This window comes from Squalius cephalus (assembly GCF_949319135.1).
Source record: "Squalius cephalus genome assembly, chromosome: 6".
Classification (NCBI taxonomy): Eukaryota; Metazoa; Chordata; class Actinopteri; order Cypriniformes; family Leuciscidae; genus Squalius; species Squalius cephalus.
Window position 1 is genome coordinate 44,844,643 of NC_137127.1, and position 25,979 is coordinate 44,870,621.

The following is a 25,979-nucleotide window of genomic DNA, read 5'->3' on the forward strand; positions in this document are numbered from 1 at the left end:
GCTGGTTAGGACAAAAACTCTGGATTAAAATGGAAAAGACACCTTTTATCGCATATCACGGCATCGAGTCTGGTTAGGACACGGTGTTACAGTATGATAGTGAGAATATGGAGCTCATACTCTAGGATGAAAAAAAACCCCTCAATTTTATTCAGAAGCCAAAACTGAACAAAAATATGCAATTTGGTGCAGTTGTTGTTATTTATATGACCAAAAAGTAAGATGAAATTCTGATAGCTTGTAATGTAAATTATACAGAACAGAAAATGCATTAGAATGACATTAAATGTGTCTCATTTTCCTTCACGTTGACTTCAAAAGGACACGCCAGCGATGTTACTTCCCCACAACCGTGAGGATGCTGTTGTTAGAATGAATTCAATGCTTCCAGGCAGAAGTGTAGAGCGGTAACCAGCTGGTCAATATTCTCTTCCCCTTCATGCCTCAATGTGCCTGTAACTGATGCTCCAGCTAAAAAGGTGCCATGTTGTCGATCCATCTTCCAGTTGATTGTTAGATCTTGCTAACAAGCACATGTCAATCACTCATTACAGCCGAGACTCCAAAGTCAGGTCTTGACATACCCAAAGAGCAAGTAATGTCTTACACTGTTAAAGCCAGACATACAGTACATCTAACTCTCCAAGGCACTTCAACTTCAATTCAAGTCGTTTGTAATGAAACAGGCCAACACAGCCACGCTACAAACCAGAACCTTGGCATGGCGTCGGATGTTTCTGTGAAACTCTAGAGGGAATAACTTCCCTGAATGCCCTACAGGGCCATAAATACATCCGTGCTGGAAGGATGACCTTCCTCTTGCCATGATAGAATTGATGTGCTCAGCCGCTGCAAACCAGAGCACTTTCAAGGACCCGTCCTTGCGCCCTAAAGCTGACCTTTAGAAGCCAGACCGCCTTTCCGTCCCCTCTCTGTCACTGAATACAGGGCAGTGATTTCTGGATATTGATTCAGGTCACATGATCCAAAGATCAATACACACCATACATGAGATGCTAAAGGCAACCAAGGATGAGTTTGTTGCCTAGCATGGGTCTGAGGAAACAGACAAAAGCTAATTACACAGTTCTTTCAGAGCAAAGCAGCTTCAATTAAAGGAAATGTTTTCATATTGACCCCGAAACAGGCGCACACTGAGACATAAGTGTGTCAATGAAAAATAAGAGTGCTCTTGATAAAGAAATGTCTCAATAGCAAGTGTTCTAAGATCTTACACTGTAAAAAAATGTTTTAGTTACATTAGTAAACATTAAGTTACATGAGATTCAAGACAAGATTTTTAAAAATAAGTTAAAATTACTTGTGCTGCAGCAAATTTGATTATTAGGGATGTCTCGATCAAGTTTTTTGTGCCCCTGATCCAATCCGAGTAATTGAATATTGAACATCTGCCGATACTGAGTTAAGAAATGCTTAATCGGCACAGATACTGATCCTTGAGATCGGCTCGGGACATCCCTATTGATTATCCTTAAATATTTACATTGAATTAGATGGACATTTTTCCACTGTAGAAATGTACTCTTTGTATTTATTAAAAAAACAAACAAAAAAAAAACCAACAACATTTATACCCTTTTCAATAAAAGTTTAAATTTGGAGCAACCATCAAGTAAAAAAATAAATAAACACCCCCCCCCCCCCCACTTTAAATACTAGCGAGTGTTCACATCTTATCTAATTATTTTCAAAAATGTTTGTTAAATATATTTTTCAAGTTAAATAATGAATTATTAATTCATAAATATAATTTTTGTAGAGTCTTACAACATGTTGTTTAACAACTAGAACTAACCTTACCTTGTCACATAATGTTAAATTATCTGATGTATAAGAGATTTATTGACTACAGAGCGTTCCTGATTTTTTCTGCATATTGGTTGCACCATATGACTTTGTGGAAACTTTTGCAGAAACAAAACTCTTTCAAATGTTATGCAGTGAAGTAGTTTCAATAAAATATTTTATTCCTAATAAAGAATAATGAAAGATTATGCTGACATAATCTGAATAAAAATGTTCAAAATTGTATATCAAGTAATTTACCCACTAGAGACTGTCTGGAGAGACACTATATCACAACACAGTCTTGTGACATGCGAGACAGACAACAATTCTGTCGTTTCTTGACAGGTTCTCCCACCGAGTACTGTCCAGACCCCACCTGTATGGCGATAATGAGCCGTGCTCTGCATCACTCAGCACGAGACGCTGCCTTTCATAAATTCTGCCTAAACATTCACCACACCAGCCATTCATTTCTGCCAGCAAATCTGTCGGATAAGCTGCACATTATAAGACAGACAGCTATACTCTGTAATTCCTTCAGAGTAGCTGTAAGCCTGTCGTTATCAGTCGGCGCGTTCGTTTTAATTGTGTCTGCTTTAAACACATTAGCCTGGTGCCCTAATGCGAACCCCGTCATGGCGTAACACTACAGTGAACCGCACTGCTAGCAGCTAATTGTTGTCACTCTAATTAAATTGCACAAAAGGAGGCACTTTATTTCCACAATTCTCAACTTGCGACGCGGCGTAAACAATCAGAATCAAACTATGAATAATATCAGGCCAGATGGGAGAGAAACTGCCCTGCAATACTTCTGTCAAGGAGCTAAAGTGCTGTAGAGGTCAGAATAAGGTGAGTAACAAAAGATGAAATTCTAAAAAAAATTGCTTCCCCTGCCCACTGAGGTGCAGACGCTGCGGTTTACATGGGCATATGCTTTCTTTCTGAAGTGTAGCGGCTCGCACTGTGCTATGAATAAGTCATGTAGGTAGCGGGAAGGAAAGGTAAACACTTTCCTCGAGGAGCGGAGGGCTCAGTGACCACTTCCTAGATGCTTCGGCTGTGTTTGCCTGGGTCAAACGCTCCTAAATAGCAGAATACACACAGACCCAAGGACAGCAATCAGGCAGAGGAGATGCTGTGCTGAACTGGCTTCGGCAGACAAACACCAACTGTGATGCTCAGCGCCTATGGGAATTGTTTAAAAAAACTACATTACTAAGCAAGTTGTCACCAGTTAGTCAACCAAAAATACTAGCATAGCTATTTACCAGCAATGTTTTGGATGCTAGTGTCCACTAAGTTTCATACCTAGCTTAAAGGATAAGTTTGCTAATTTTCAACCAGCTTTGTATTGTTGGTCATATATGTAAATGATGTCAATGATGTGTTACCTGCACTCAGATATCCCTGTTTATTTGCCAGCAAAAGTTCACTGGGTGACACAAAAGGCTTCATTTCGCATCACCCGGTGACTTTTGACAGATCCAGGTCTTTTGTTAAAACTACAGATCAACAGTGCCCTGACTGAGCTGTATAACGACACTATAATTTTCTGTTAAGCTGCTTTATAGGCTATCTGAATTAAACTCGTTTCATTATTGAACTGAACTGAATCAACACTGACTCGAGCTGAAAAAATGACACTATTGTCTACTGTAGAGCTGCTTTACGGCAGAAATCGAATTTGTCTAATTCAATATTTGATGAAGTCTGCAGGATGGATTATTATTTTCCTGTTTATTACTGTAAAGCTGCTTTGAAAAAATCTGTTTTGTATAAATCACATTATAAATAAAGGTGACTTGACTTGACAATCAAACCTATTTTTTATTTTTTTTATTCCCACAAATCCCATCCACGATCTCTCAGGGTGGCGCCAAAATCAAAAGTGCATGGGAGTTTGCTCCCCAAATTCACGTTTTTGTTGTTTACATGGAGACGGTAAAGGCATCATTTTCAAAAACTTGCACTTCAAAACCCTTTTTCAAAAGCTTGGGTTTTCAGGCCCCCAAAACGCCATTGTCATGTAAATTAACGGCCGAAATGCATACAAAGTTTTCGGTTTTCAGTTAAAAACGGTATTGTGTAAACACACTTATATACTGTACTTCACCCTTAACTAGCAACTACCTTAGTCAATCACCAAAAAACATGCAAAGCGGCACAACCAAATTGTGCCAATCTTGTTTGCTGTTGAAAATCTTAATTTACTTGTGTGAGCTAATATTGGTCAACTACATTTTCTAAATTAGATTGTGAGTGGAGCTTGGCCCTTTTGGTAGTTGTCACAGTGCTCTGATTGTATTTAAATGTGATTTCTATGGTGTTCTGGGTGGTTGCTTAAGAAAATGGCATCCCTTTTCCTATGTTTTCTAACCTGCTTTATCTTCTAGCAGGTCTGAGATTTGAAGTTTATAAGCCATCATATTATCATTTGCATGCTAACCAGGGCTTTTTCTCAGACTAACAATCAGATCTCATTGCAATAAGCCTGGAAATTTCAGAAGAAAAAGGAAAACGGCAAACCATTAGACGGATTTGAATTTTTAGCACAATTCAATTCAAGCACTCTACGTTGACATGTGACGGGACCGTGTAGCACCCAGCAGAGCTCCGCTTCTGCATTCAGAGGGAATTTAGCGTCGCTCTGGGCTGGTCTTTGCTGAGACAGCACACTCCCTTTCCTCCCTCATTCTCAGCCCTCTGCACCACGACACCAGGGATTTAATTGCCTCATTAGCACAGAGCCTGGTGAAGAGCTGAATCCACCACATTGCTCAATGTCAAAAGAGCATCCAAGAGGAAAGGTTAACCGACTAAGAGATCACATGCCCTTTCACATCACAGTGTGTTGGTTTTGAATAATCAAGGCAAGAGGCAAGATCCTAAGAGCAAACAAAGACCAGGGAAACTATGAGTTAACAGATGTATGGACTCCCGAGGAGCTGAAAATAATAAAGTTGGCACTGGTGCTCCATATGTTGCAATATATCAAAAAGTCAGAGTCAATAAGACTGTTTACTGAAGCTGTAAAGCATTGTTTAAGGTCTGCTGCAGTCCTCGCTCGGGTTTTAATTATTCTGAAAGCCTCATTTTGCAAACATAGCTATTTTCCACCCCACCAAGTCTCTTTGGACCAAGGCTAACAAATCAAGCCAAATCAGAATACTCTACATCCTATATCTGACCAACCAAAATATGAGCCTGATGGACTTGATCTCAAGTCACTTCTCGGTTGTATTTGCAGTTTGGACTGGAGCATTGTCTTGTTGAAAAATAACACCATTCATATTTAGATAACTTTTCAATTGTGGGCAACAAGCCATTCTGCAATATTCTGCTGAATTCCAAAGTATTGAATGACTTTTCACAGTGACGACTCCAACACCAGCAGCTAAAAAGGCTCCTCACGCAATGACACCTCTTCATCCATGCTTTACTGTGGTAGAGAGGCATTTATTATTATATTTCTCTCCAGATTTTCGAAGGCACCGCTCTGGAGTATCACCATGCAATTCGTGTTTCCACACAACTCTGCTGAACCACTCTGAATCAAACTTCCCATATTCAGCCCAAAACTTCATTCTATGTTTGATGTTTTTCTGAGACAGCAATGGATTTTTAAGTAGTTTGTTTGAATTGCTGCTAATTACCTGACCAATAATTTGTGGCAATTAAAAGCTTAGTGTTTAGCCATTTTTGGCTTTATTTTTTGCCTAGGAGTGTATATGTATATCATTTTACATTTAATATACCATTTTAGCAAAGCACATCTGGATCTGGGAAAAGTTTCACCAAAAAAATGCTGTTGTTTATGTGTAGTCTAGGCGAGAGTACAACTTTAGACAGTGTAAGGAAATGTTTGCAGAGAGTGACAAATGGCTGAACAGGAGAGTTTGTGTGGAAAGCCTTTATATGGAGATTATCGCACACACCGGCATTTAGAATAATCTGGATTCATCAACATTAAAAGAAGGCCAAGATTCAATGTGCGTACGCACCTGTTCCAAGAGAATATCTTCTGCTCACATAAGAACCCTTATGTGCAATTAATAGTGAACGAGACCCACTGTGTGCTAATACATTTATGCATTTTTAGAATTTCTGACACGCAAAACTGCACTGCTTGTTTTCCATCCGTTCCAAGCATAGCTCCCTCTGAAAATTTACTGTTCCCTTTCGTAAAGGGAACTCCCGCTGCATCGATACTCGATACTTTGGGGAATGCCTTCGGCATGAAGCGTCTGAAGCCTACTATACAACTATTCCAATCTGGATTGGTGCAACGTCATTACGTCACCCGTGACGTCGCATGTGACGGTGATCCGGAAGCTATAAAACGGTCACAGGAACCAGGAAATGTTAGCTTCTGGTCTTCAGCAAGCGCTCTATGTACAACTGTCTGTTCTATTTGGTGTTTGTTTGTCCCGTAGAAAATATATATATATAAAGTGATGGCGAGTGATAAGCAATTCAGGCGGTGTGCGTCCCCTTGCCCACGCTTTCTGGCTGAGGGTGACACACACTCGCTTTGTGTTGTTTGTCTGGGAGCGGAGCATGCACAGGCAGCGTTCGAGGGTGCTGTCTGTGCTAACTGTGAAACAATGCCCCTAAGAACGCTCCGCTCCCGGCGTTCTATGTTTAATGAGGCCGGCCAGCCTCGCGATCCTCGTGGATCAGGTCCCGCGTCTGTCGAGGCAGCGCGGCGCCTGCATTCATGGGGATCGCAGAAGGATCTAGCTGATAATGTTGAGACAGCTTCGGCTCTTTCTCAGCATTCTGAGGCTAGTTCCTTTAGTTCCGCTCAGGGTGCGGAAGCCCGCGCTGCGGCTTCTTCCGCCCCTGCAGAGGAACCGATGCTCGAACTATCTGGTTCCGAGGAGCTAGATATTTTGGGCATCGAGGCAGGGGAATGTGAAACATCGCCACCACATTCCCCTGCCTTTGAGGAGCTGCTAGAGGTTGTGACTCGAGCAGTGGCCAAATTAAAGATCGATTGGCCCTCTGAGGTGCAGGAAGCGACGGCAAAAAGCAAACTCGATGAGCGCTTCCTGCAGACTCGGTCACAGCCTCTACGCCGGAGTCTGCCCTTTTTTCCCGATCTCCACACTGAGGTGTCGAGATCGTGGAATAAGCCCTTCTCCTCTAGAATATCTGGCCCAAATGTCCATATGTATTCGAGTATTTTGGGTGCCAGGGAGGAGGGCTATGGGATGATGCCCAGGGTTGAAGAGTCATTCGCAACACATCTCTCCCCTGACGCTGCATCATCCCTGCGGGCTCCGGCGCTTCCCACCAAGCCCTGCCGTACAACATCGGCCTTGGTTGGGAAGGCATACATGGCGGCAGGTCGGGCTGGTAGTTGCCTGCATACTATGGGGCTATTGCAGGCATACCAGGCCGACCTCCTCAAAGAGGTGGACGACAGTGGGGAGGTCGCCTACGACGACATCAGAGAGATGCGTCGTGTGGTCGACTTGTCTCTCCGTGCTACCAAGGAGACGGCCCGCGCCATCGGCCGCTCCATGGCAGCACTGGTAGCCACGGAGAGACACTTATGGCTGAATCTGTCGGGCATCGGGGACAAGGACAGGGCTTGTCTTCTCGATGCCCCAGTTTCGCCTTCTGGCCTCTTCGGCGATGGCGTCAATAACGTCGTCGAGAGGTTTCAGGAGGCGAAACGGCAGTCAGCCGCATTCAGAGAATGCATCCCCCGCCGTCGCTCCAGGTCTCGTGGGTCTGCTGCCAGGGGGCAGTCCCACGAGACCGCCGCCAGCTCCTCACACCTGCTTAGGCAGAAGGAGAGTGTTGCTTCTCGCGCTCCCCCCCAAGGGGCCTGGAGGCAGAAGCAACACCCTCAGTCGAAGCCTTCCAAGATGAAAACAGATCTGCGGACTGTTATTCAGTCTAGGAAGGCTTCGGCTAAAAGACCATGATGGGACGTCCAGGTCTCTGAGGGCATCCCCCTCCGCGTGGGCTTTTTAAAACTTCGCTCCGCGGAGCCCTCAGGAAATCGATGTTGCTTTCCGCCGCCAAGTGCGCTTCGGGACGCATCGACCTCCAGCGAACATGTCACAAGAAAGGTTCCTATAAAATCTATGGTTCTAAAATGTTCGCTACCTCTCAAGAGACCTGGAGAAAAGGTGATTCGGTTAGCTCCTGCCAAAAAATTGCTTCAGGTCACCGAAAGTAAAAGTAAACATAAAAATGATAATGATGTTGTGAGGCTTACACCTGAGGTCAGTCCTGAGAGACTGATTCCTTTAGCAGATTATTTAGACACCTGGAAGGGTCTTCAAAATATATCTGAGTGGGTCCTGAATACAGTCGAGAAAGGATACAGAATCCAGTTCCAGTATAGACCACCTAGATTTAATGGTGTTATTCATACGCTGGTATCTCCTGATCAGGCTCAGGTGATGGAAGATGAAGTGCAAACTCTTTTAGCTAAGGAGGCCATAGAATATGTGCCCTTAGAGCAGAGGGATTCCGGGTTCTACAGCCGGTACTTCATAGTTCCAAAAAAGGATGGTGGGCTGCGTCCTATTATAGATCTTAGGGTTTTGAATAAATCTTTGAGGAGATTCAAGTTCAAAATGTTAACTATACCTATGATCGTTCAACAAATCAGATCTGAGGACTGGTTTGTGACGATAGATCTAAAGGATGCATATTTTCATATTTCCATCATCTCACAACATAGGAAGTTCCTTAGATTCGCTTTTGGGGGAAAAGCTTATCAATACAGGGTCCTTCCTTTCGGCCTAGCTTTATCCCCTCGCACCTTCACTAAATGTATGGATGCATCCCTTGCTCCGTTGAGACTTCAGGGGATTCGTATCTTGAATTACATAGACGACTGGCTCATTTTAGCTCAGTCGAAAGAACTGGCGATTCAACATCGAGATGTTGTCTTACGTCATTTGAGGTGCTTGGGGTTGAGACTCAATGTGAAGAAAAGTTCCTTAACTCCTCTTCAGAGAACTACGTTCCTGGGAGTAGAGTGGGATTCCATCACGATGCGGGCACAATTGTCTCCTGCTCGTGTTAATACTATTCTTCACACTATGAAGAGTATTAGGTTAGGCCAGGCTATCACTGTCAAACACTTTCAAAGAGTTTTGGGTCTTATGGCTGCAGCTTCCACGGTAATTCCCTTTGGTCTGCTCCATATGAGAGCCTTGCAGTGGTGGCTCAGGAACAAGGGTTTTTCTCCTCTGGGAAACCCTTTTCGCACGATCAGAGTTACGAGCAGATGCCTTCGTTCTCTTGTCATGTGGAAGAAACCATGGTTCCTGTCCCAGGGCCCAGTGTTGGGAGCACCATGTCAGAGAAGGACTCTGACTACGGATGCGTCCCTCACGGGTTGGGGTGCGGTTATGGAGGGCCGTTACACCCGAGGTACTTGGAAGGACCATCATCTCTCATGGCATATCAATCGCTTGGAGATGTTGGCCATATTTTTTGCCCTGAGGCACTTCCTTGTGAACCTCAGAGGCCATCATGTTCTTGTTAGGACAGACAATATGTCGGTGGTCTCTTATATCAACCGCCAAGGAGGTTTGAGATCTCGCCCTCTTTGTAGATTGGCTCATCAAATTCTTCTTTGGTCCCAGGATAAATTTCTCTCTGTCAGATCCATTTATATTCCTGGGGTTGAAAATATGGGAGCAGACATCCTGTCGAGGCAGGGGCTGAGGCCCGGGGAATGGCGGCTCCACCCTGAAGTGGTTGAGCTTATATGGAGAGAGTTTGGCCGGGCGGAGGTTGACCTGTTCGCTTCTCACGAGAACTCTCATTGCCCGCTCTGGTACTCTCTCTCACATCCAGCTCCTTTGGGCTTGGATGCCATGGTACAGATGTGGCCGAGGTCACATCTGTATGCTTTTCCCCCGATTGCTCTGCTCCCTGGGGTTCTAGAAAGGGTCAGGAGGTACGGAGTGAGACTACTCCTTGTAGCTCCGTACTGGCCGGCCCGAATTTGGTTCTCGGACCTTATTAGTCTCTTGGAGGGTCCTCCATGGAAAGTTCCTATTAGGAGAGATCTTCTGTCTCAGGCTGATGGTACATTATTTCATCCCCGACCAGAGTTATGGAGACTATGGGTCTGGCCCCTGAGGGGGTCTCACCCATAATTAGGTTGCCCTTTCCACCGAGGTGGTCAGGACATCCATACTAGAACCCCACTCTACTAGGAACTAAACAATTAAGTTGGGGAGGGCATTGAACCCAGTTTATTACTGCCCACTGGCTTCAGTACTGGTGTTCCATCCCGCTCTCTAACGGGATCTCCTGTTCATGCTTAGGGCCTCTATGGCGGCCTCAGTGCCCTCCACAAGCCTCTAAGGATGTTCTCGAAAGGACGTTCCCACTGAAACTCCATGTTCCTGTAGATTGGAGGATGAATCCTTTTTCATCCAGCCTATTGGCATCAGGCTGATGGGCTATCCCTGGCACCCATCATGTCCTGTGGATGACATATAGGTATATATGTATGAGTATATATAGATATATAGAAGAATCTATTGAGTCTGCTTCCTGCTTGTCTTACTCCCTGGAAGAGTGGTGGTGCTGCCCCCTCTTACTTGCGAGCGTGGGAGCCACTCTACAATATTTTTGCCCCGGTACTGAGGTGCCTGGAGGCAATATCATGATTCTTCAGGTATTCCATCCTCCATCGCATGTGTCGGATGATCAAGGTCATAGCCTTGGAGGTTCCTATATAGACCTCAGGCTGGGAGGAGTCAATCCATCTAGGAGGTATCAAGGGTTAGGAGCTATTCCCCTTTATCAAGTAGACAGTTGGTTATCTGCAGAAACCATTCATATTTGATGTACAAGGTGCGCTTTGGCCTTCACCTTTTATTTAATCATTTCTACTGTCCGGGGTTTCCCTTTCCATGAGGTCAGTTGAGCCTCTGGCTCCTCACCTCCCCTTCTTACACCAAATCTTATAACAGACTAGTTTGGATCTTCCCTCTACTCATTCTATCGTCCTTGAGTATACCAGATGCTTTGTACCAGGGCGTTTTTCTCTCAGTGTGGCGGCGTGGGTATTCGTTCCCCAAAGTATCGAGTATCGATGCAGCGGGAGTTCCCTTTACGAAAGGGAACGTCTCGGGTTACGTATGTAACCCTCGTTCCCTGAGTAGGGAACGAGACGCTGCATCCCTCGGCCACACTTTTCGCGCCCCTGAGAACGACTTGCTTTGACCAATTAGAAGCTAACATTTCCTGGTTCCTGTGACCGTTTTATAGCTTCCGGATCACCGTCACATGCGACGTCACGGGTGACGTAATGACGTTGCACCAATCCAGATTGGAATAGTTGTATAGTAGGCTTCAGACGCTTCATGCCGAAGGCATTCCCCAAAGTATCGAGTATCGATGCAGCGTCTCGTTCCCTACTCAGGGAACGAGGGTTACATACGTAACCCGAGACGTTTTCTACTTTTAAGGAGACAGCTTTCCTACATGAAAATCATAAATAATCAGCTGTAAAGAGACGCAAGGGAGGCGAAAATGACTAAACAATTAAGCATGTACAGAGGAATATGGCTGCAGGCTGGGATTCAGGAAGAGGACGGCTTTAATGTTTGATCCCTGAGGTGCGGTAAGCTTGTTATGCTATACGCAGACCCAGTCTCAAGGTCTCAATGTGGGAGTGTGCATGTTTCAACCAAACAGAGTAACAGCCAAAGGCTTTGGCTGCATCTCTAAGTAAATCTGCTGTGTTTTAGACACTAACAGCAAAGTCCTCCCGACATCACCTCCATCAGATGCTGTGTAATATACAGAGGTGCTATATAGCACTTCCTGAACCTGGTGTGCAAGGACATGGAAGATATATTAAACTGTAAAGATACACTTCTGCATTAGCTGGGTAGCGGAAGGTCTCCATTTCATCAACCAGTCAAGTCTAACGACTCGTAAAAAAAATGAGGGTGGGTACGCCATCTGTTCTGAAACCATTGTCGAAGAATAAAGAAGGAAGGTGGGTGCTTTTTACAGCAGAGTAGTGCACAAAACCGTTTTTTTCAAGGTGAAAGCTCCTGGACAAGGGGCTTAATCTAGAGTGCAAACAGTGAGTGTGTGCAGCGGCTGGCCGTTTAAAAGGTTGAGGCACTTAGTTAAACGGGCGCGCTGGAGTCGGTGTAATCAGGCGCATTAGGGAGTTAATTGCAGACAGGCTTGCGATTGATCAGCGATACTCCTTTATGCAATGTTTTTGCTCTAGTATGAAGAACGAAATGTCTGACATTGAGGCCTGATAATTAAGCCATTCATCACCCAAGCCTATTACTTCCTTGTACAAGTACCATTTAGGAGCTCTCCAGATTTCTCCAAATAAAATCCATTTAACTTGGAGGAACAAAAAAGTGACCATCCATCAAAATATTTTGTATTTTTTTTATATATTTTAAATATGAGGGAAGAACAGAACACTAAAATTGGCAAAAAATGCAAGCTACAGCTACAGATTTTTACTTGTGTTCATTACTTTGTGTGACAGCCTGGCCAAACATCATGTCAGCACAATTTGTCATGTTTCATTGCGTTATCACAAATAACACAATAGACTCCAAGCACAACCTTGCAAACATGCTTACAAAATCTTTGACACATTTTCAATAGTAGTTGAATAAAGGGAGAAGATGTCAATTTTCCATTTGGCCACTACTGTATTTGGTTTATGGCCAAAACTGTATGTTATATTTTGAGCACTCTTATATTAGTGAAAAATAAAATAGTTTAGATGAATATATAAAGTTAACTACAAATCAAATATAATTTATCTCATTTAATTATTTCCTGTTTGGAACTTGATGGACACAATGCAAAATATCATATTCAGAAAAGTCTCATGTTAAAACAAAAGATTCAAAATAGTAGAGCCAATCATATAAAACAGATTCCTTTTTAAAACTAAACTGGAATAGCGACAACTTTTGCCAGGAAAAATGACAGAGATAAATAAGCCAAACAGCTGGGACTCATTTATGAGTAAATTATGAAGAACTTGTCTATAAGAAACACATATGAATGAAATCCAGTTTGCATTCATTTAATTATCAAACCTCAGAAAGTATGAACACTGGCGATTATATGAAATAACATTAAAGTCTGTCTCATTTATAATGTCAGTCTCTAAATTCATTAAGGGAACTGCGAATATAACAGTCATCATCTTGGAAGTAAAAACATCAACTTAACTAAGTTTAGAAAACAGCATTGTGAAATCCTCAGTCCTGGCCTGCATCTCATCAATCAGTTCAATAACCGATCGTTGCAATCATATTCTGCTTGTGCCGTTCCCTTCCACTAATTAATGACCTTTCAGAGGTAAAACAAAGTATCCGCCAACAACAAATGAGTCATTCCATGAAACACATTCCTTTTCCACTTTGCAATGTGATTTTTGAAGTAGCCTACATTTCTGTAGGAATGCTTAGAAGTGCTAATATTTTTGCAATGTTTTAAACTGACTTACTTTAATTACTCCCCCAACCTGCATTACTCTTAAAATACTTAAAGGGATGGTTGATTATGATTTCACTTTTCTAACTTTAGTTAGTGTAATGTTGCTGTTTGAGCATAAACAACATCTGCAAAGTTACAATGCTCAAAGTTCAAAGCAAAGGGAGATATTTGCTTTTAAAGAAATTGCTTTTTAAGGACTACAACAAACGGCTAGTAGTGTTAGTGACATCACCAACCCTAAAACTGACATAAACCCCGCCCCCGGAACACGATTTATAGTTGATCAAGACAGAATATGCTAATCAATGACTAGAAGATATCTACACATAAGCTACATAAATTCATCAAATAACGATTCAGAAACGTCCTGTTGCTTCTACATGTTGTCACTTCTTCTAGAGTCTCTCCATCATTGTCTGACTCCGGTTTGAACATAAAAGGCTAAAAGTTTTTGAAATTTTCAGTGCATGTCTGTGTAAGTGCAAACTCTTGAAGCTCCGCCCTCTGTGCCGGGAGCAGCAGCTCATTTGCATTTAAGCACAGACACAAAACGGTGCGTTTTTGCTCACCCTCAAAAAGTGACAACTTTAACATGCTATATAAAAATATCTGTGGGGTATTTTGAGCTAAAACTTCACATACACACTCTGGGGACATCAGAGACTTATTTTACATCTTGTGAAAATGGCATTATACCATCCCTTTAAAGAATAATACACTCATCTCATGAGATAATAAAATAATAAATTCCTAATTCATTTTGAATGGTTTGGACATGGAATGACTCAAATGCTTCCTTTCAACAGATCATGACTGAATTGGCTGTCGATCGGAGCAATCCTGTGGACCAGAAGATAGAAACAATGTGGTCAAGGATGAGCAAAAGTGAGGCGGAGGAGATTTTGGCTAGAATGATGGAAATGAAGTGAGACCCTAGAGCAAACAAAACAGCAAATGGAGTGGCCTGCTAGCAGAGCTAATAGACTGTTTCAAATTGCAAGGAACAGCAGGTGTCTAAATAGAGCGACGTGGAACATTTCCCCTCACATTCAGTCTCCAGCCTTTCCCAGAACAAAGAGAAAAGATACAAGCAAAAAAAGAGTCTAAAGGCCACGCTCCGCATGGAGAAACATGCGTCTGCAGTGGAGAAGATATTTATCTATCTATAATCAATTCAATTCAATTACAGCTGCCTGTCAAACCAATGGAAACAAAGCAGGAGTCTCATGCTAATGAATTCCTGGTGGGAGACAGAAGATGCTTTCCTGCCTAACGATGAAGCATCCCTTCCTGCTGTAATAGAATATCTTGCTTTGAGGCATTCTGTGCATTGGCTATGAAAACATTAAGCAATCAAAACATAAGCAACCTCTTTAGACTGTCATATTCTGATTTCACGGCTCTCGGATAGCAATTATCAGTGGATTTGGATGGATATACAAAAAACTTGTGGCAACAATGCAACAAAAAAAAGAGGAACAACTCATTTGGAAGACATTGCATCATTGCATCAGACACCACTGCAGGTGCATGCAATCTTATCAGAAAATAAATACAAAAGCACAGTGGGAAGCAGCAGATGAAACAAAGAGAAATGTAAATTAGTACAGGGCATCAGTGCAAAAACACATTATGCCAACGAATGCGAAACAACTGCTGCATGAAATCAGATCAAAGTAGAAAATAAAAGCTTAATAAAAGAATACACAATTCTAAAAGATAACCACACACCCTGAAAATGCCACCATCCACCACCAGTATTTTAATAGAAACCTCATCATCAACTTTGACATCAAAATAAGTCAATTAGTCATTAGGAACAAAGAACTTGGTGCAATGCATATTGAAATCTCATTTTTAAATGTACACAAGTGCAAAAGACACAGACACAGAAGAGGGGAAGATTTTCAATATTTTTTTTAACTTAAATACTGGTTTATCTAATTAAAGTCAGCATGAAATCAGAATTTACCATATTAACTTTGTTAGTGCACATTACTAGTCTTGTGGTGAACAATTCATCTGTGCAAGTTGATTCACAAAAAAAAAAATGTCTTTGTAATCTTTGATGAAGATTTGAAAATGTAATTCCCCTTCCTTCTTTGATGACGTCAGTTTGACAGCTTGGAAATAAAATAAAATGCCAAATTTTCTAGATCCAATCAACTCCCAGTGGGAAAAAAACAAGCCACGCCCTCTAGTTTCCTCTCAGAAAATTCATAAAAAAACTGAAATCAGTCGCAACTTCTGGTTCATTGTGATTATGAGTAAGATAACTACATGTTGTTTTTTGTCATATTTGGAGCTTGACATTGACATTGATTTACATTGTATGGAAAAGAGCGGCCAGGACACTCTGCAAAGTTTTATTTGAGCTCGCCGGTGGACAGAGGGTGCAAAATATACAAGAAGGTTCATTTAAAGACTGAAAATCATCACTCAATCATTGAGAAATTGTGGTAAAACCATCATGTTCATGATAGTATGTGATCTGGTGACTGGTGACAACACCCAAGAACATTTGCCATCACAGCTCTAGTCTCTATCTTCACTTACCAGACAAATCCATTTCTCTAACTCCAACAAAACCGCCTCGGCAGATCAACAAAGCTGAATCTCTCAGAATAGAGCAGGTTATCTCCTGGGTCTTCTTTCCTGAGCAAACACTTACTTTAATATCTATGATCCTCATGTACACTCTTCAAAATTTGATAAGATATGCTTTTTTTTTTTTTTTCCAGAGCCGTTTGCAATCTTTTTAGCAGTCGGGTTATTTATTTATATTTTTGTCTCTCTGAACAGACAGATCACTGCTCCTCACTGAAAATGGAAATATACCTGCTTCCCCCCCCCACAAAAAAAGTCTAGATCAAAAGCTGTTTGAGCTCAGAATAGACAAGCACGCCAGCCTCATCCATGCTGCATGGTTTCACTGAGGTACTGTTTCCTTTCTCGAGAGGAAGTAAGCAAAGCCTCTGGCTCAGGCGGGGAGTGTTCAGTCAGTGTACATCCATGATGAAATCACTGCTATCAACATGATGCAAAAGCTGAGACACTGTTCTTATTTGCTCTTTCTGGATGTTTTAAGAAAGAGAATACACAACAGGGGGAATTCACTAAGGAATAACTGTACACACTGATAGCATTGTTTCTTTACATAAACTGGACACGATACTCGACTGCGAGTGTGATATTGAGTAACTTGCCTTTTACTTTGCCTGTTTTAGTTTCACCCAAGAAAATAGATCCAAACGAAGCTGAAGCCAAAGCCAAATTAGCACATCTACATAAAGTAGCGTTCCTGGATGAATGTTTTTGAACGAATCGGTTGATTCACTCAAAGACAGTATGTGCGCTGCGACATGGACCGCACAGGGTGTTTCGCCATCCTAAAGTTATCATGAAATTAAAACTGACAGTTCTTATTGAATACTGCAGTATTTATTGTAAATGATTTATCCGTGCTGTAAATTTACGTGCCCTCGTACTCTTTAACCACCATAACTTCCCCTCCCTCTTTCAGCGACATCTCTTCTCTGATGATGTGTTTACAGGAGTGAGGGCGGGGCAACCTATCACTCACATGGGATCCGCCAATAGCAAACCACAACCATCCAATCGATTCCCCATGGACAAAATTCATTCTTGCCCTACATGTATTCTTGTTCGAGAATCCGTTTAACTTTGATATACATCATAATAGGGAAGGAAAAACTGTTGCGACTTTAGTTTCATGGTGATTTTAAGTGAGATTTCAGTCTGAAGGGAACGTTCAGTTCGAAGGACACTGCAAACGACATAGGGAATAGGGAAACAACATCACTTCACATGAAGTGGAGAGGGAAATTTACCAGTCATTTCACAGCACTCCAACTTGAGTAGTTTGAGTAAAAGAAAGGGCAATGAAAAGGAGATGAGGCTCCAGTATTGTTATTATTATTATGATGATGATTATTAGTATCATTATTGAGTCCTATAGACATTATGTAGCCCCGCCCCTTTTCAGATCTGTGCTCGTCGTTCTGTCTTCCGGTTTGTATTTCCACAGCATAAGGTTAACTACACTCACTATAGGTGTAGTTTGTATGAGACTGTTCATGAGTATAAAGTGCACAAGACACAAAACTTAATCCAACTATCGTGATTATGGTTAAATAAGATTAAAGACACAGATAATATAACATTTATTGTCATGTTAAACACTGCAACAGAATTTTGTCACTATTTAGCACTTTCAAATATGTGACCCTGGACCACAAAACCAGTCACATGTCGCACGGGTATATTTGTGGCAATAGCAAACAATACATTGTATGGGTAAAATTATCGATTTTTTCTTTTATGCAAAAAATCATTAGGATATTAAGTAAAGATCATGCTCCATGAAGATATTTTGTAAATTTCCTACCCTATATATATATATATATATATAAATGATAAATGATCATATGTGACCCTGGACCACAAAACCATTCACAAGGGTCATTTTTTTTTTAAATTGAGATTTATACATTTATGAAAGTTGAATAAATAAGATTTCAAATAGTTGTATCTCGGCCAAATATTATAATATTCTAACAAACCATACATCAATGGAAATCTTATTTATTCAACTTTCATAAATGTATAAATCTCAATTTAAAAAAAAAATGACCCTTGTGAATGGTTTTGTGGTCCAGGGTCACATATGATCATTTATATTAATTCAGTTAATAATAGGATAAAAATTAATTTATATTTACATCATGGGTATATTATATAGTGAACATGTTGCATATTACACGCCTTCTCTCCCCAATCTTCATTGTTTGGTTCATTGGCAATTCTTCTGGCTATATTGTTTATCATTGCGCTAGTCTCAGCTCCTCATTGAGGACCCTCATCAAACTGTTTACACTCCCTACAAACAGAGTACTTCCAGGAATCAGGAAAAAAGTAACTGCCCTTGCGCCATTGACTTTCATAGTTATTTACTGCATCAAATAATGCACACAATCCTCTATTCTTTCTCTTGCAAATAAGCATGGAGGTGGCGATTAGCAAAATCCTGTTGGGCCGTGCAATTCTAGAAGCCAAAACCTGTGTATCAGGGCTGAGTGAGGGGCGGGGGCCGCTCGTGACCAGTGACTTATGTAAGCGAGCCGGGCTTTGCTACAAAACGAAGCAGCTGGATTGAATTATTGTCAAACCAGACCATTCATGAACATCTGTCAAAGGTTAGCCGTAAAGGAAAATAGGCAGTTCCTGTTGAGCGGCTCCAAAGTAATCTGGGAGTAATTTAGCCAAGGGAGTCAAAAGAGTCTGAGATTTATAGGCTAGAGAACGACTCAAACGTGGCCTGGTGTTTACTGTGGGTTTCTTTGATTTTTTTTTCAGTCAAGGAGTGTGTTATAGTTGTTCATTGTTGCAAACATAAAAAATTTCTTCATAGTTAAGAGTTTTATTTTTATATTTAAGACAAATACAGCTAACATTTTCAAATAGTCTATAGACATGAGACAGCAGCTGAGGGAAGGGTGATGTCAAATGCCAGGAATGATGAAACAAATATCTCCTTGCATGAATATGACTTAATATATATATATATATATATATATATATATATATATATATATATATATATATATATATATATATATATATATATATATTAAGGAATGATATTCCTTTATACTCCCACAACTGGTTGGACAAACAGATATAGTTCTATCCCAAACATATATATATATATATATATATATATATATATATATATATATATATATATATATATATATATATATATATATATATATATGCATATATATACACACTAATGTTCAAAAGTTTGGGGTCACTCAGATTCCTTTTCTTGAAAGAAATGAACTTTTATTCAGCAAGGATGCATTAAATTGACCAAAAGTGACAGTCAAGACATTTTATAATGTTACAAAAAGATGTATATTTCAAACCGAGTTCCTTCTGTTAACTTTATATTCATCAAAGGACCCTGAAAAAATATATATCACAGTTTCCCACATTGATAATAATATTACATGTTTCTAGAGCAGCAATGTGAGTGTCATGTGACACTGAAGACTGGAGTAATGATGCAGAAAATTCAGCTTTGCATCACAGGAATAAATTACATTTTAAAATATAGTAAATTAGAAAACAGATATTTCAAATTGTAATAATATTTCACAGTATTACTGTTTTTACTGTTTTTGATCAAATGAATGCAAACATTAAAAAATCTTTCCGACCCCAAACTTTTATGTATTTTATACTGTATATTATTTACATTTTTAAGATATTTGAACTTAAATGACACACACAACCATTAAAAAAACATCTATCACATAGATAAAGCACCTCCCACAGGCTGAGTCACAGCATATTTACAAAAAGAAACAGCACCACATGTTCCTCAAGGCCAAACGAGTAGAATAACACATCTGGAGAACTCTTCAAGCTGTTTATCTGCTCTGTGAGGAGCGGCTGCGTGACAGCACAGGGAGAATATTGAATTTCAGTACAGAGTTGAGACAATGTCACCTCAGATGTGCTGCAGCAAGAAACAAGCACATTGTCTTTCAGGAGAAGGTTGTTATAACGGCACTGCACCAGCTAACTAGAAGCTCAAAGACGAGTCCTTAATGTAGAGACCTGTCATATTATCCCATGGCAAAAAAAGAATATCCAATGGCCAAGACAAGGAGGAAAAACATAGGTTAGACCTGGAGCACTGTGTTTTTGTGAGGCCCTAAATGCAGATAGGCTTGATTTGGATGATATCCTGATGGAAAACGTCAGGAATGTTTATGTCACTGCAGAGCCAGACACCCAAACCACTTCGGGAAAATTGCAATGCTATTTATGTTGCCTAACCAAACATCTGAGCTTCAGTAAACAAGGCAAAAAAAAATAAATCTAAATCTCCAGATGAAAATTTCAGCCACTCGGACACACTCAAATCATTTTGCAATCTGCACATACTAAATTAAAGCCTGCAAAAGTTTTCTCATAAATATTTATTGCAAAAAAAACAACAACAATCCTCTTAAAATGTATTATACATCATAAGAGCGTTCAGTTTCACCACGTTTAGAAGAAAAATGTATTAAAATGGCAAAAGCCATTAAAATGGCAAAGATCTCATCACTACGCAGCATTTTATCGTAAAAAGTTTGTAAGTGTTTCGCATGTTTATTCATTCTGTGCACATTTCCTGTGATTCAGGGGCGTGCGCATCGAGCTGTCATTTTAAAACCTCTGGGTCTGCAGTGTCCTGTCATTTTCAGATATGAGAGATCTTCTTACTGCCTGTGGTTATCAGCCAAATATAGCACAGGATGAGAAAACGAGTTACTTTATTTAACACTTTTTCGTGTTAGCGTAACTAATGGCAACCTGATATTCACAACAGTATGCTGATGACTGCATTCATTCACTGCATTATGAAAAAAGTCAAATATGTAGTGGTCAGGCCATGTTCACACAGCAACAGAATCCAGTTGTCAGTCCTGTATTTGAGTCCTAAAAGGTGTTTGCATATACATGTGTGTTGGCAGTGTGTACACAACCACCCTATACTGGTAAAAATCCACCCCCTCCTCTTTTTTTAATTCCCATAAATCATAAGCAGTGTCTCAAAATAAGCCATTTGCATTTCTACCTTTTGTGACCTCACATTACACAGGCCCCGCCCATGACTGCTAAAAGGACTCTATCTTATTAGCATAGACCGCGCCCACAGTGAGCTGTACACAGTCCGTCATGTTTATCTCCTCGCCAGAGTATTTAACAGCAGCATTCAAGTAAGAAATGTATTCATATTATTAAAGCTACTAAAGATATTCAATCAAGAGCAGTGAGTGATTTTATGTTTTTCTTTTGTTGTTTAATTCATATTAACAGCATAAACAGCAGTAGGAACTCTAATATACACATGTGATTTCTTTACTTGCTGTTTATGTTCACAGACACAACCGACTGTGTTTATATGAACTTTGTTGGACATATCCTTGTGTGCATTTGACAGCACAATAACACGTGAAAGAGAACTGCGCGTGCTTCGAATGTGTGTGCTCGGAAAATCTTATATCAGAAGTTTAGACTGATATGGCTTTGAAACACATGCAGATAACACACTTTCATGATGATGAAGAACTGCAATGTCACGTGAGCATGACTGCAATAGAGATCATAATCAAAATCAAACAGATGTTTTAGTTTTTGGCAGAGTATCTGAGGCAGGAGCTGTAAAGGCTCCGCCCTCTTCTGGAAAGCGGGGCGGGGAGCAGCAGCTCATTTGCATTTAAAGATACATCCACGAAAACAGCATGTTTTTCCTTCCACTCAAAAATGGGCATTTACAACATGGTATAATAAATGATCTGTGGGGTATTTAGAGCTGAAACTTCACAGACGCATCCTGGGGACAACTGAGACTTATATTACATCTTGTAAAAAGAGGCATAGTTGTCATCAGTCCTGTATTTGAGTCCTTAATATGGTTACGTTCACACACACAGTTCAGTTATTTACGGGAATGAAAACCGCATTTTATAACCAAATCCACAGCCTTAAATTTTCAGGACTGCATTCTCAGAAAACCTGCGCTGTGTGAACGGAACCGGACAGGACAACTAGTTGTCTGTCACGTCACACACTGCAAGAGAGACGCTCTGCTCTGCACAAACGTATGTCTACCGTGTGTTGCGTGTCTTTGTGCGTGTTTTTGCTTTCGCTAACTTACAGTGACGGAGATATTGCATCTGAAGGTTTTATATCCAGTCACTGTTCCACACCAGAGCTGCTCCCGTCAGTTTTCCACTCTCATATAAAAGCTGCTGATGAAGATTTATGGGATGAATTCGTGGCTCGCTTGGACTTGTCATATCAAAAATGATAAAACTTTTAAGTTTTATGGACGTCGCTGTCTTTGATATGGTCACTGTCAATATGGTTACTGGTAAGAGAATACGGGCTTGACTCCTATGTTCTTTCAGACAGTATTTGGGACTTTTCGAGACTCGCACCTGTGAGTAAATATGGTTGTCAATCCCCAAAACTGTCATGGAGTCTCTATGTTGGATTAACATTAATCACGTGACATGGAGAAAGTTCTTTATTATGGTTCCATTACATTCCTGACAAGTAAATTACAATCTGTTATTACTTCCCAGACTTCCCATTTAACGTTTTCCATCCAAGTCAGTCGGGGTAAGAGGGGTTAGACTATTATCATCCATGTGCATAGCCATGATTTCTGCATAGTTTGGTTGGTTTGTCCTTTTTTAGCTCATTTCCAGAGAGTAGCAGCAGCACATTTTTGCAAAAAGACTTTTAAATAAATATTACTTTGCTCCAGGGTGCTACACTTAAGTAATGTAAGATCTTCGAAAGCATCAAATCAAATGAAATGGAAATTACCTCATTATGCAACATTGATTCACTCTATCATTGAGGATATTCAGCAATGAGATGAGCTCTACACGCCAAACATACCAGTTATAAAGCTTTTTTTTTTCATTAATGGAGTTATACAATCTTGAAGAAATGTACTTATAATGACACTACAAGGCTATTTCATTAAACTAATTTAATGCTGAAGCCAATGGGACTTACTACAAGCACAGTGCCAGTTCTCAATCCATTCCTCTCTCACAACACAGACCAAGTAGATAATCATTAACCAAACAACACATTAAAATTATCTAATAATATGTCTGGAAATAATTAAGGCTCAGTCAATGCCTAAAGACACAAAAAGAGAAAAATCATAGGACAAACAATAGCTAATAAGCATGACCTTTAAAATGCAGTAACCTGATTGATAAATCAATATTTCAAGAGTGCTCAAAGTGAAATGCGATTCTATCCCTTTATATTGCATTTAAATATAACCATCTTACTTAATTTGAAGCAAATGCAAATATGCAAACATGAAGGATTTTATTCTTTACATTAAAAAATATATTTCCCATGATCTGATGCACGTGTCAGGGCACATGTAAAACACTCTCTGTCTTCTCTTGCCATCTTTCCATTACCATATAATGGGATTACACCAAGTAGCAGCATCCCATAGGTGTGTGGGTTACAGTTTCAGCGCTATAAGCAATGCATTGGTAACACTTTACATTGCAGCGTAGATTTTAAACATTTCAAATGTAAATAAAGGCTAACTAATTACTATAGCAATAATTTCATATTAAGTATGCAATTAATTGCAAATTAAGTCATGGACACTTATGTAAAGTGTTACCAAGCATTTTATAATCCTATAAGACAGATAGCTGTAACATTATATTTTGCTGTATAGCCTAGTTTATAGTAAAAAAGCAACATACTGGATAACATTTAAATCAACGCTATCTTTCAAGCATAAAAGGAAAGTAGATTTGAACCCAAAGGTTGAACTATTTAGTAACATTTGTTAATAGTTGGCCAGAACAATAGTTTGGTATTTTTGTATGTTAGTCAACCATTTTTTTTTAACGAACTCTTTATGGTAGCCTGTGTAAGAACTGAATTTCAAAACAAAATAATTTCTGAGAAATATTCGCTGGATCCAAACACTTTACTGAAACCTTTGAGAAACAATGAAAGCATGAATTATGCTGATATAAAATAATAGTGTGAGGAGATGTTTTCGGCAAGCTGAAGCTTCTGTCGCGGGTGTTACAGCAGCGTTGACCTTCTCAACACGCCACGGAGAATGCGCGAGGAATTTTAATACAGCTTATCATACATTTAGGGCGCACAATAGCCAGTCACTAGACTCAACACACACCGCTTTCATCCTGCATCACATATTCGCGCAGAGGACACGAAAGATGGGACAAAGTTTGGCGCAGTGATTATAATAAACGATGGGTCACGCACACTAAACTCCCGTTACAAACGTGCGTGCGTGCCGCCTGAGAATCGGACAATGAACCTCGCGCGAGACGGTGGAGGACTCCCAATGTGACCCATGTATGCATGCATGCTTTCACACATCCTCCAGCACACGCAGACACGCGAGACCCTCATGCCCACCGGACAGCAGCGGCTCGCGCCACCGGCTCATCACTGGACGTTTAACATGAGGATCTATTTTTGCCATCAGATGTCACAACAAATTAAGAGATCTGGATTGGGCGGCGTGTCCTGTCTTTGTTCCGCTCTGCAAAGAACGTTAAATTTAGCGCCGTTGCACAAATGTAATTAAAATGCTAACTAACTTGTTTTGTATTTGGATGATGCATAGCATGCATTATTATTTAATGTTTCCATAAATGCACATTGTAGCCTAGCTACTGTATCTCCCATTATACTTATGTTATTGGGGTCTCAGACACTAACACAGTGATGGAATAATGTTAAAAAATAAATAAAAATAAAGATCCTCAAGTTCGTCATAAAATCCTCTTTTTGAAAAAAACAAAAAACAAAACAACAACAACAAAAAAAAAAAACCTTTTTGTATGCCCTTTCTGGATTCTAACCTGGTTCAGACCTTGAGATTTCATTACTAGGTTTTTGGATCAGCATTTTGGTTTCTGGGTTCATAAAAGCAACATGATGGATTTCTAAAGAACTAGTGAATTAAAAGTTCTCCATGGAACTTTTGGTTTTGGAACCCTTATTTTCAAGAGTTGTCTGTCTTAAGGGTGTAACTCATCAGAACCCAAAAACCAAAAGCATCTGGATTTGATTTACTCCACTGGGTGGGGGTCTTGTTATGAACAGGACTTCTGACTATTCTGTAAAGCTTATAGGTTAAATTTGTTATATATATGCCTTCGTATTTCAGACTTCATCCACTGCTCAAACTTATTTGACATGGATGAAGGTGAAGAATATGTTACTAACGATAGGATCGGACAAATTAAAACACAAGGTTAGATTTCAAAAAACGAAACCGCATGCCAAACTCTAAAGGAATAAATAACTCAGTTTACTTACAAAGGAACAAGGAGCGGTATGTTGCAGACATCACGAATCCCGTATGAACTGGAAGTCCTTTATAATAATGATAATTGAAAAAATGAACAATGCGCCCCGCTTCCTTCACTGTTCTTCACGCCGTCTCAAGTGTTCAATCACAAAAGCTGTAGTAAAGCAGAAGTACTTGAGGAGAGAAATGAATCAGCTGTCTATTAGGAGACGAGCACAAGGACAGCATAGCTGGACATGCTGAAAGACGAATCCATCATCAAGGACTGGAACATCATCTCCACGTTTCCATCGGTTTCACCATCAAATCATCTAAGTTCCCGTTCGCACTGAGGGAGGACACGCGTCTCAGGTTGCCGTTACGCGGTGTCCCCTCTCTCTCTCTCTCTCTCTCTCTCTCTCTCTCTCTCTCTCTCTCTCTCTCTCTCTCTCTCTCTCTCTCTCTCTCTCTCTGTCCGTCCCTCCCTCTCTCTCTTTCTCTCTGAGTCTGTGGCCGATGCAGAAGAATGCACAGCGCGTGGATGCTGAAGGATGGAGACCTCTACAGTCTGAAGTACACTAGTCTCGCACTGTCTGGATGGAGAGGGGCAGAGCACATGTGCTCTGATGGAAGCGGATGCAAAAAGCCACAGTGTAAGAACAGTATGTTAACAATTGTGTTACTGCATACACGACACGTCATTCTTAATATTTCATGTGCGTGAGCATTTTTTGTTGTTGTTGCTTCACAATATAGGCCCTATAGTACAGTTATATGC

The 25,979-nt window shown here is 40.5% G+C and overlaps 1 protein-coding gene across 3 annotated transcripts in view; it reads right to left on the reverse strand.

Moving 5' to 3' along the window:
* The window catches only part of clmpb (CXADR like membrane protein b), an 88,789-nt gene extending 63,018 nt beyond the window's left edge, over nt 1-25,771 (reverse strand). For 2 of the 3 annotated variants that reach the window (XR_013821528.1, XM_079874305.1), the window contains exon 1: nt 25,231-25,771. Coding sequence is in view for 2 of the 3 variants with exons in the window: in XM_079874305.1 (XP_079730431.1) it covers nt 25,231-25,261 (31 nt within the window). In the remaining variant the exon portion in view is untranslated. The remainder of the gene's footprint in view (nt 1-25,230) is intronic. The other variant, XM_079874304.1, reaches the window with a different exon arrangement.
* Between the last annotated feature and the right edge of the window lie 208 nt (nt 25,772-25,979).